The sequence below is a fragment of the Antennarius striatus genome, chromosome 8 (genome assembly GCF_040054535.1).
Source record: "Antennarius striatus isolate MH-2024 chromosome 8, ASM4005453v1, whole genome shotgun sequence".
In the NCBI taxonomy this organism is placed as follows: Eukaryota; Metazoa; Chordata; class Actinopteri; order Lophiiformes; family Antennariidae; genus Antennarius; species Antennarius striatus.
This window is the reverse complement of record NC_090783.1, coordinates 1,812,059-1,822,500: the sequence shown is the minus strand read 5'-3', so window position 1 is coordinate 1,822,500 and position 10,442 is coordinate 1,812,059. Positions and strand designations below refer to the sequence as shown.

Genomic DNA, 10,442 nt, shown 5'->3' with positions numbered 1-10,442 from the left:
TATGGTTATGGTTAAGGTAAGGGTTAGGGTCAGGGTTAGGGTTTATGGTTAGGGTTAGGGTTAGGGTTGAGGTTAGGGTTTATGGTTAGTATTAGGGTTGGGTTTAGGGTTGGGGTTAGGGTTGGGGTTAGGGTTGGGGTTGGGGTTGGGTTTAGGGTTATGGTTAAGGTTAGGGTTAGGGTCAGGGTTAGGGTTTATGGTTAGGCTTAGGGGTTAGGGTTAGGTTTAGGGTCAGGGTTAGGGTTAGGGTTGGGTTTAGGATTGGGGTTAGGGTTTATGGTTAGTATTAGGGTTGGGTTTAGGGTTAGGGTTTATGGTTAGTATTAGGGTTGGGTTTAGGGTTGGGGTTAGGGATTATGGTTATGGTTAAGGTAAGGGTTAGGGTCAGGGTTAGGGTTTATGGTTAGGGTTAGGGTTAGGGTTGGGGTTAGGGTTTATGGTTAGTATTAGGGTTGGGTTTAGGGTTGGGGTTAGGGTTGGGGTTAGGGTTGGGGTTGATGTTAGGGTTGGGTTTAGGGTTAGGGTTAGGGTTAGGGTTGGGGCTGGGGTTAGGGTTGGGGTTGGGGATTAGGGTTAATGTTAGGGTCAGGGTTAGGGTCAGGGTTAGGGTCAGTGTCAGGGTTAGGGTTAGGGTTGGGTTTAGGGTTGGGGTCTGGGTTAGGGTTAGGGTTTATGGTTAGTATTAGGGTTGGGTTTAGGGTTGGGGTTAGGGTTGGGGTTAGGGTTGGGGTTGATGTTAGGGTTGGGTTTAGGGTTAGGGTTAGGGTTAGGGTTGGGGCTGGGGTTAGGGTTGGGGTTGGGGATTAGGGTTAATGTTAGGGTCAGGGTTAGGGTCAGGGTTAGGGTCAGTGTCAGGGTTAGGGTTAGGGTTGGGTTTAGGGTTGGGGTCTGGGTTAGGGTTAGCCTTAGGGTTTATGGTTAGGGTTAGGGTTGGGGTTAGGGTTGGGGTTTGGGTTGGGGTTAGAGTTTAAGGTTTAGGGTTAGGGGGTTAGGGTTTAGGGACAATGTTAGGGTCAGGGTTAGGGTTAGGGTCAGGGTTAGGGTTGGGTTTAGGGTTGGGGTTGGGGTTAGGGTTAGGGGGATAGGGTTAGGGTTGGGTTTAGGGTTGGGGTTAGGGTTAATGTTAGGGTTAGGTTTTAGGGTTAGGGTGAAAGGTTTAGGGTTTGGGTTAGGGTTTATGGTTAGGGTTGGGGTTGACGTCCAGGTTAGGGTTAGGGTTGGGGTTGGGGTTGGGGTTAGGTTTTAGGGTTAGGATGAAAGGCTTAGGGTTAGGGTTTATGGTTAGGGTTGGGGTTAAGGTTAATGTTAGAGTTAAATTTTAGGATTGGAATTAGGATTAGGTTTTAGGGTTTCGGTTGGCGTTAGGGTTAGGGTTGGGGTTAGGTTTTAGGGTTAGGATGAAATGTTTAGGGTTTGGGTTAGGGTTATGGTTAGGGTTAGGGTTAGGGTTGGGGTTAGGGTTAGGGTTAATGTTAGGGTTAGGTTTTAGGGTTAGGATGAAAGGATTAGGGTTAGGGTTTATGGTTAGGGTTTAGGGTTGGGGTTAGGGTTTAGGGATAGGGTTGGGGTTAAGGTTAATGTTAGAGTTAAGTTTTAGGATTAGGATTAGGGTTTAGGGTTTAGGGTTTAGGGGTTGGGGTTAGGGTTGTAGTTAGGGCTTGGGTTAGGTGTTGGGTTACAGTTACAAACTGGTTGCAGTTGGGGGGTTTTCTTGACTCTTGATTCTGCTGTGTGACTTCTGTCTCCAGTTCTCTCCATGGCAACGACATCTCAGAGCTGCAGCAGGGAATTTTCAACGACGTGGCGTCTTTGTCTCACCTGTAAGCTCTCAAACATACATGTGGGCTGACAGAATGAGGTCTGTGTGTGTGTGTGTGTGTGTGTGTGTGTGTGTGTGTGTGTGTGTGTGTGTGTGTGTGTGTGTGTGTGTGTGTGTGTGTGTGTGTGTGTGTGTTAATGCATGTGTGTGTGTTAATGCATGCATGTGTGTGTATGTGGGTGACATCATCCTGAAATCAAATCATGTCCATCAGGATGCTGACTCAGCTGTAAAACAATCTCATGTCTGGTTCTGGCTGTTTGGGTTCCATGTGTGTATGGGTGTGTGTTTGCGTGTGTGTTGCTGCTGACTCTTCCTCCTCATCCTCCTCATCCTCCTCAGGGCGATCGGAGCCAACCCTCTGTACTGTGACTGTCGCCTTCTCTGGCTGTCCGACTGGGTGAAGAGCGGCTATAAGGAACCCGGCATTGCCCGCTGCACCGGCCCCCCAGGGATGGAGGGGAAGCTGCTGCTGACCACGCCTCCTGACAAGTTCCAGTGTCTGGGTACACACACACAAACCGACCGGAAGAAAAAACAAATTTCGACCGGTCAGTCGGTCTAAAAAAAATTTTCTACTGGTCGGTCAATCGGTTGGTCGGTCAGTTGGTCTTTAGGTCTATAAAAAATTTTTTTTTTTGCTCGGTCTGTTTACAAAAAAAAAAAAATTCCAGCTGGTCTGTCAGTTAGTGGGTCTACACACTTTTTTCAACCAGTCGGTCGGTTGGTTGTTCGCTCAGTCTAAAAAATAATATTTTTTTAGACCAACTAACCAACCAGAAACTTATTTTTTACCGACCAACCAAAAAAAAAATGTTTTGACCAACCAACAGAAAAAACATTTTTTAGACTGACCGACAAAAAAAACTTTGTTTGACCAACCTACTGACTGACCAAAAAAACTTTTTTTAGACCAACCAGCAGACCACAACAAAAAATTTTTGACTGACCGACTGACAGAAAAAAAAATTGTTAGAACGATCAGCCGACACCAAAAAAAAATGTTTTTTGACCGACCAACCGACGGAAAAAAAATTTTTTAGACTGACTGACCAAACCCCCAAAACTTTTTTTTGACCCACCTCCCAAAAAAAGTTTTCTAGACCAACAAGTCAACCAAAAAAAGACCTACCAACAGAAGAATCAAAAACATTTTTTTAGACCAACAGGCCAAAAAAAGAATTTTTTTTTTACCAACCGAGCGTTCGGTTAGTCGGTCGGTTCTTCTGTCGGTCAATTTTTTTTTTTAAGCCAGTCGGTCGGGTGGGTGCTTGGTTGGACTAAAAAAAAATTCTGTCAGTAGGTTGGTCGGTCGTTCATAAAATTTGGTCTAACGCCCTACCGGGTCTCTGCCCCCCAGGGCCGGTCGACCCGTCTGTCCAGGCTAAATGCAGCCCCTGTGTCGCCTCCCCCTGCCAGAACCAGGGCGTGTGCAGAGCCGACCACGCCCAGCTGTACACCTGTACCTGCAGGCCCGGCTTTACGGTGTGTGTGTGTTCGTCTTCTACTGAAGTTTAATTAAAATGTTGTAAAAACACAGCGCCTCAATCCATTTAAGCGTGTTTTAAGCCTGTCTGCGTGTTTTCTCTGATAACCCCCCCCCCCAGTGTTGTTGTCTGTGTTTGATCCGTTCTTCCTCCTTGTTTTTCTGATCTCAGGGTAAACACTGTGAGACGCCGGTTGATGCTTGTGTCAGTAATCCCTGCACCAACGGAGGAATCTGCCTGAGCGACGAGCAGACCCGAGGCTTCAGGTTTGTTTGTTTGTTTGTTTGTTTGTTGGTGTTAGCCTCTAAGCTAGTTTTGATGGCGCCGTTTCGTTCTTCCCGCCTGTGCAGCTGTGCGTGTGCGTTCGGGTTCCACGGGACGTTCTGCGAGGTGAACGTGGACGACTGTCAGGATCACGGATGCGAGAACGGCGCCACCTGTGTGGACGGAGTGGGGAACTACACCTGCTTGTGTCCTCTGAGCTACACGGGTGTGACACGGGCTGTCCTTCACGGCGCATGCAAAATACTTCACGCACACATTCATCATTATTAGCATCTTTAGCATGTAGCAGCTCTGAGCAGGACGTGTAATCCTCCTCTTCCTCCTCAGGTCTGTTCTGTGAGGAAGAGGAGGGTGTGTGTTCTCCGGGGAGGAACCCCTGTCAGCATCAGTCCACCTGCGTCGAGGCCCCGACCGGCCCCAGGTGACGACACACACTTCATCACCACCAGCGTCACGCCCCAGATGAGAATAAATGCACGTTCATGTGTGTGTGTGTGTTTCAGGTGTGTGTGTATTCCAGGCTGGGTGGGGCCAGACTGCAGCATAGATTATAATGAATGTGTCGACCACCGATGTCAGAACGGAGCGCAGTGTGTCGACCATCTGGACGGATACAGCTGCACCTGTCCCCAGGGATTCAGGTACGGGAACGCCGGGACAGCTGGGAATACTGGGAGCACCGGGGGCAATGGAGATAAAGTAGACCCTCGAGATACGAGTTGTTTGAGATACGAGTCGTCGCTCTGTCCACATTTTTGTTCAATAGACGAACAAAAATGCGAGGTACGAGTTGTGCTTCAGGAGACCTTCGCTAATTGGCGGATGGCTACAACATCAGTGAGACCGTACCTCGTTCTTTACCGCGTGTTGGCGGATGGATACGACATCAGTGAGACCGGGTCTCGTTCTCGTTGGTGGAGTACAGACGTAGCTCGTGTGTTCTCGAGATTTTAGTGTTTTTTTTCGATCTTCATCATTGTTCACGCAACTTATATATAATTAATTATACACAGGTAAAGTCTACGTGTCTATTGGTTGATACATTTTTTTTTTTTTAATTTAGGTCATTTAAAACGGATTAAACTTGCATCTCAAGGTACTTCTGTCCTGCAAGTCTGGACTATATCTCTGAAACAATCTCAACTTATCAAACTTAGCTTGGTGGGCGTGGTTCAGATTAAGTCAACCAATCAGAACGTGTTTTCACATCTGGATGACTTTGTGACATCATCATTTTCTACATTTTTAGTCACGTGTCCAGACGTTAAAATGACCGCTCTATCGTTTCCTGGCAGTGGTGGGTTTTGCGAGGTGGCCCTTCCTACCCCGTCGCCCTGCCAGCTGGCTCAGTGTCAGAACGGCGCCCCCTGTGTGGAGAAGGTGGGTACTGCAGTCTGTCAGTGTCTGCCGGGCTTCCAGGGTCAGAACTGCGAGCGGCTGGTCAGCGTCAACTTCATCGACAGAGATTCCTACGTTCAGCTGCAAGACGTCAAGAACTGGCCTCAAGCTAACATCACGCTGCAGGTGAGGACCCCAGAGACACACACACACACACACACACACACACACACATACACACACACACACACACACCGCTGTTTGTTTCAGGTTTCGACAGCAGAAGAAAACGGCATCTTGTTGTACAACGGAGACAACGAGCCAATCGCGGTGGAGCTTCATCAGGGTCACGTCAGGGTCACGTATGATCCCGGGAACCAGCCTGCCACTACGATCTACAGGTAACACACACACACACACACATACACACACGTTACAAAGGATGGGTGAAATTGTATTTTCACTTCTGTTTTCTTCAAACACATGCTAATTAAATCCTAGCGTGGAATATCTTGTATGTTTTTATAATTAGCTGCAGGAGCACAGTGGGAGGAGCTTAATTGTTCCGTACATAAATTTTTTTTTTAACAATATCATTCACAGGAAAATCCTGTTAAACATGTTCTTAGAAAACAAAGTTAAATGCAAACTAGTAGCGTCAACGGTAGCAGTGGCGTTAGCCTGTGTTAGCTCATTCCGGATCACAGGAGGTGTTTGGTTCGTCTACGTCTGACGGATGGCCATAAAATTCAAAAAGATTGAGTACCAGGGATGAAATGTGTCTGTGACGCGTTGGGAGCGTCCATCTGTCATCCGCCGGCTTCCTGCGCCGTAAATTTCACATGAGCCGTGTTCCACGCAGCGCCGAGACGGTGAATGATGGGCAGTTCCACACGGTGGAGCTGGTGACCTTTGACCGGATGCTGAACCTGTCAGTCGATGGAGGAGCGCCGACGACTCTGGACAGTCAGGGGCGGAGCCGGCTGGCGACGAGGGAGGCGCCGCTCTATGTAGGAGGTAAGAGAGACAGGAGGAACAGGAAGTCAAGAGGACGAGTGTTACGACTTGTTTCCTGTCTTCAGGTATGCCGGAGGAGGTGATGCCCTCCTCTCTGGGTCTGTCCTCCCAGAACCTGAACGCGTCCAGTTTCCACGGCTGCATCCGGAACCTGTACATCAACCACGAGCTGCAGGACTTCACCCGCAGCAACATGAAGCCGGGGGTGGTGCCGGGCTGCCGCGCCTGCCGCAAGCTCTACTGTCTGCATGGCGTCTGCCAGCCCAACGGCGCTCAGGTAGGAGGTTTCAGACGTCGACATTCTGGGTAAAAACAGGAGGCAGACTGGGACCCCACAGCACCCAACAGTACCCAACAGTACCCAAGAGTACCCAGTCCACAGACCAGGACCCAACAGTGCCCAACAGTATCCAACAGTACCCAAGAGTACCCAGTCCACAGACCAGGACCCAACAGTACCCAATGGTATCCAACAGTATCCAACAGTACCCAACACCCAGTCCAGAAACCAGCACCCAACAGCAGCCAGTCCCGAAACCAGCACCCAACAGCAGCCAGTCCCGAAACCAGCACCCAACAGCAGCCAGTCCAAAAATCAGAACCCAACAGTATCCAACCATACCCAACAGTACCCAATAGTACCCAGTCTAACAGTACCCAACACCCAGTCCAGAAACCAGCACCCAGTCCAGAAACCAGTACCCAACAGTACCTAGTCTATAGACCAGAACCCAAAAGTGGTCAACAGTACTCAACAGTACCCAGCACCCAGTCCAGAAACCAGCACCCAGTCCAGAAATCAGCACCCAAGTCCAGAAACCAGTACCCAACAGTGCCCAGTCAAGAAACCAGTACCCAACAGTACCCAGTCTAGAAACCAGCACCTAACAGTACCCAGTCTAGAAACCAGCACCCAACAGTACCCAGTCCACAAACCAATATCCAACAGCAACCAGAAGTAAAACCCAGCACCCAACAGTACCCAGTCCAACAGTACCTAGTCCAGAAACTAGTGTCCAACAGTACCCAGTCTAGAAACCAGCACCCAACAGTACCCAGTCTAACAGTACCCAGTCCAGAAACCAACACCTAACAACATCCAGTCCAAAGACGGTCAGACACGTCGTCAAACAGAACCTCCACCATAAACCTCTGACTTTTTCTGTCTCTCGGGTTTAAACTCTTCTGGTGTCGTTTTCTTCTGGCCGCTAACGGACGAGTTGAACCCTCTAACCCGCCGTCTCTCTCAGGGTCCTCAGTGTCTCTGCCAGCCGGGCTGGACGGGGCAACACTGTGACCAGCCAACGGCAGGAGGCTCCTCTGGTGCTGATGTTGTCACCGTGGCAACCGGTGTCGACCCTTGCGACGGCAACAAGTATGATTTCAAATCACGCGGCTAAAAATCGCCTCTGTTTGAGTTATCGATAAAGTTCTCCTCGCTGTTGTGTTGATGCAGGTGTGTGAAGGGTGTGTGTGTGGCGCTCAACCCTCAGACGTACCACTGCGACTGCCAGCCGGGATACCGCGGCGCCCTGTGTCACCAGCAGGAGGCGCCGGCGGAGCTGTGCCGGGGGCGACCGTGTTCGCACGGTCGGTGCGAGGAGGCCGAGGGCGGGGGGCGCTGCGTGTGCGAGGAGGGGTTCACCGGGGAGAGCTGTGATACAGGTGAGGAAGAGGAGGAGGAGGGGGATTTGAGGGAGGTTTCAGACACCGGCACTCTGGGTAAATGTCAGGAACACAGACGCCATCCTTCACTCTCTCTATAGGGGCAAACTATTTGGTAACCATGGCAACCATATGCTTATGTCAATGCAACTATTTCCTCTGACTGATGCGTTCAAAGCCGTTATAAATGTTTTAATATTAAAATTTTATGACTAAAGCAGGGAAATGTAGTTTTTGTTTGTTTTTTCATTTTAAATTTGCTGAGTTGACTCTTTCTGGCCCCGCCCACAGAGGCCCCCTGCCGAGGCGACCCGGTGAGAGACTTCCACCGGCTGCAGCGCGGCGCCACCCTGTGCCAGACGTCCAAGCCGTTCTCCTGGGTGGAGTGTCGTGGGCGGTGCCCGGGGGCGGTGCCCCAACCCGGCGCCGCCCCCGCCGTTAGCGCCTGCTGCGCGCCGCTGAGGGTCCGGCGCCGGCGGCTCACCTTCGAGTGCGACGACGGGACGTCGTTCACGCAGGACGTTGAAAAGCCTGTGGAGTGCGGCTGCAAGGAGTGTGTGTAGCGTGACACACACACACACACACACACACACACACACACACAAAAGCTAAAAGGTGCACACACACTGTAGGGATTTTCTGTTTTGTAACACAAGACGCTTCGTCCACTCAAGACGAAATCAAGGAGTACTCCTCTTCCTCTTCCTCTTCCTCTTCCTCTTCCTCCCCTGCAGCAGGTACAGCTATGCTCGTTAGCGGAAAGCTAATAAAGCTACTAATTTAAGCCCTGCAGGCTTTTAGCTCGATGCGTTCGAGCCCTCCTGTTAGCGTCAGCGGTGTAAAAACCATCAGAAGTGACGGGCAGGTGTTCCTGACGTGACAGGTGTGAACACCTGAACGCCTCCTGTCATCAGCCTCGGCTTTTAAAGGTATTAATAAACGCTAATCAGTGGAAACCGGAGCTCAAATCGGTGATGTGTGAATTTGAGGTGATATTTTTTAAAAAAAGATTCTTAACGATAGAAGGTTATAACTGTAAAAAAAAATCAACGTGTCAGTGAGTTAATTCTGGTTGTAAATATGCCTGGAGGTCAAAGGTTATCACGTTCCCTCCTCCCAGTTTAGACCTGATGGTTCGTTCTTGGAAACTTTAAAGTTAAAAAATTTAAAGTTTAAAAGTTTAAAATGTTCAGTTTTACAAGAAAAAATCAATAATAGTTGTGTTTAAGCTCCAGATTGTGGAGTTTTTCCACCACTAGGGGGCGGCAACATCATTATGTCATCAATTAGCTGTTTGTGAAGTTAGCTGAGGGCTAACGCCAATAGCCGACATGAACGTCCTCGTATAACGGTGCTCCGATTGGATGATATTTGTGGGTGGTTGAGTTAGCTGCTAAATGCTACAAGCTGCTAACTGCTAATGTCTGTCATATCCCAAGGGAGGGGCTACGGATGGGAACGTGAATCAAAAGTCCCCACAAAGCACACTAGTGTCATGTCGTGTGTGTTTGACGACCAGCTGCGTTTTTTGCGTGTTTCCTATATCAAAAGTCTCCTCTCCGATTTTTCCGATGAGCCAGTGAACGCATCGTAGAAAAACTCCTCACAGAAAATGTAGCTTTTTATATATTGATGACATGTTTATTTATATAGATGTGAACTAAAATGAAGCTGCGGAAAATTAATTTTTAACATGTTTTTACTGTTTTGTTTTTTTTTGTAGTCGAGTTCCTGAATCCGATTCAAACTGACGTCGTTTTTTAACTTTGAATCGTTATAATCGTCCACATTAACCTCCTAACAGATTGTAATATATATTCAAAGCGTCTAACTCTGGTTGATTTTGTCATAGTATTTTTTATATGTTGAGTCACTGTTTCGTGTAGATTCATGTTTTCAGTTGCCAAAAATTTTGTGGAATTTTACAACAACAAAAAAAAAAAGTTTTTTAGTGTTTTTGTTTTTTTCTCACCTCAGAACAATTAGTGCTTCTATTTCTTATTTATTTAAATAAAAATCTGTTTCTCCTCCATGGTTTTCCCTCCTTTCCTGTTCACCCTCGACACCCGGCTCTTGTTTCTCTCCTTGTTGCCGCCGTGACCTTTGACCTTACCGTGTCACGGCTGTCTCGCATCCGGGTTGAATCGATGTGCGATGACAGCTCCAGGAGAGACGGACGGTGGGGGGCGGGGGGAGCAGGGGGGGTGGTTACGAAGGGATGGAGGAAGATGGGGGACAAAGTAGGGAAGGATGGAGGGCGATGGTGGGGTGGGGGTGGGGGGGCTCTCGGAGACGGAAGCTGTTTAATGAAACGGTGATTTATGCGTCCCCCCGTAACCATAAACATAATATACACCCCCATCAGCTCTGACAGAGTCCCTCCCCCTCAACACACACACGCACACACACACACACACACACACACACACACACACACACACACACACACACACTTACAGTGCATCTCCCTACCTCCACCTCTGCCACCGGCCTCCCACCCCCGCCTTCAACCTTTCTACATCACCATCCTTACCCCCTTCCCCCTCCCTCTATCTTTAAAGGAGGATAAAATCATGGCAGCAGAACTTCCCAACCCCCCCATTCTAATAAAGCCTCTACATATTCTCACACCGACGATCAGCCGAGCACAAAGGATGAGAACACGCGAACAAAAAAAAAAAACCACCCGATGATTGTCGGCTGCTGGAGCGGAGATGATTGATCAGGGTGTTATTTTTTTTGGTACAAGAATATATGGTCAGACCCCGTGGAGAATTTAACCCGTTTACTTTGTGTCTGCGTTGTTTTGAGTCAAGGAAATAAAATCTGTC

General features: G+C 48.8%; 1 protein-coding gene across 2 annotated transcripts in view; it reads left to right on the top strand.

Annotated features, from left to right (window-relative positions):
• Positions 1-9,565, top strand: part of LOC137600256 (slit homolog 1 protein-like) — a 35,524-nt gene extending 25,959 nt beyond the window's left edge. Inside the window, exons 25-38 of one of the 2 annotated variants that reach the window (XM_068321776.1) lie at positions 1,749-1,820; positions 2,162-2,325; positions 3,180-3,304; positions 3,478-3,572; positions 3,657-3,796; positions 3,919-4,012; positions 4,095-4,232; positions 4,887-5,115; positions 5,200-5,330; positions 5,792-5,946; positions 6,012-6,223; positions 7,197-7,321; positions 7,403-7,611; positions 7,903-9,565. In XM_068321776.1, coding sequence (XP_068177877.1) covers positions 1,749-1,820; positions 2,162-2,325; positions 3,180-3,304; positions 3,478-3,572; positions 3,657-3,796; positions 3,919-4,012; positions 4,095-4,232; positions 4,887-5,115; positions 5,200-5,330; positions 5,792-5,946; positions 6,012-6,223; positions 7,197-7,321; positions 7,403-7,611; positions 7,903-8,174 — 2,161 coding nt within the window. In that variant the 3' untranslated portion in view covers positions 8,175-9,565. Of the gene's footprint in view, positions 1-1,748; positions 1,821-2,161; positions 2,326-3,179; positions 3,305-3,477; positions 3,573-3,656; positions 3,797-3,918; positions 4,013-4,094; positions 4,233-4,886; positions 5,331-5,791; positions 5,947-6,011; positions 6,224-7,196; positions 7,322-7,402; positions 7,612-7,902 lie in introns of both variants that reach the window. The other variant, XM_068321775.1, reaches the window with a different exon arrangement.
• Positions 9,566-10,442: the final 877 nt, after the last annotated feature.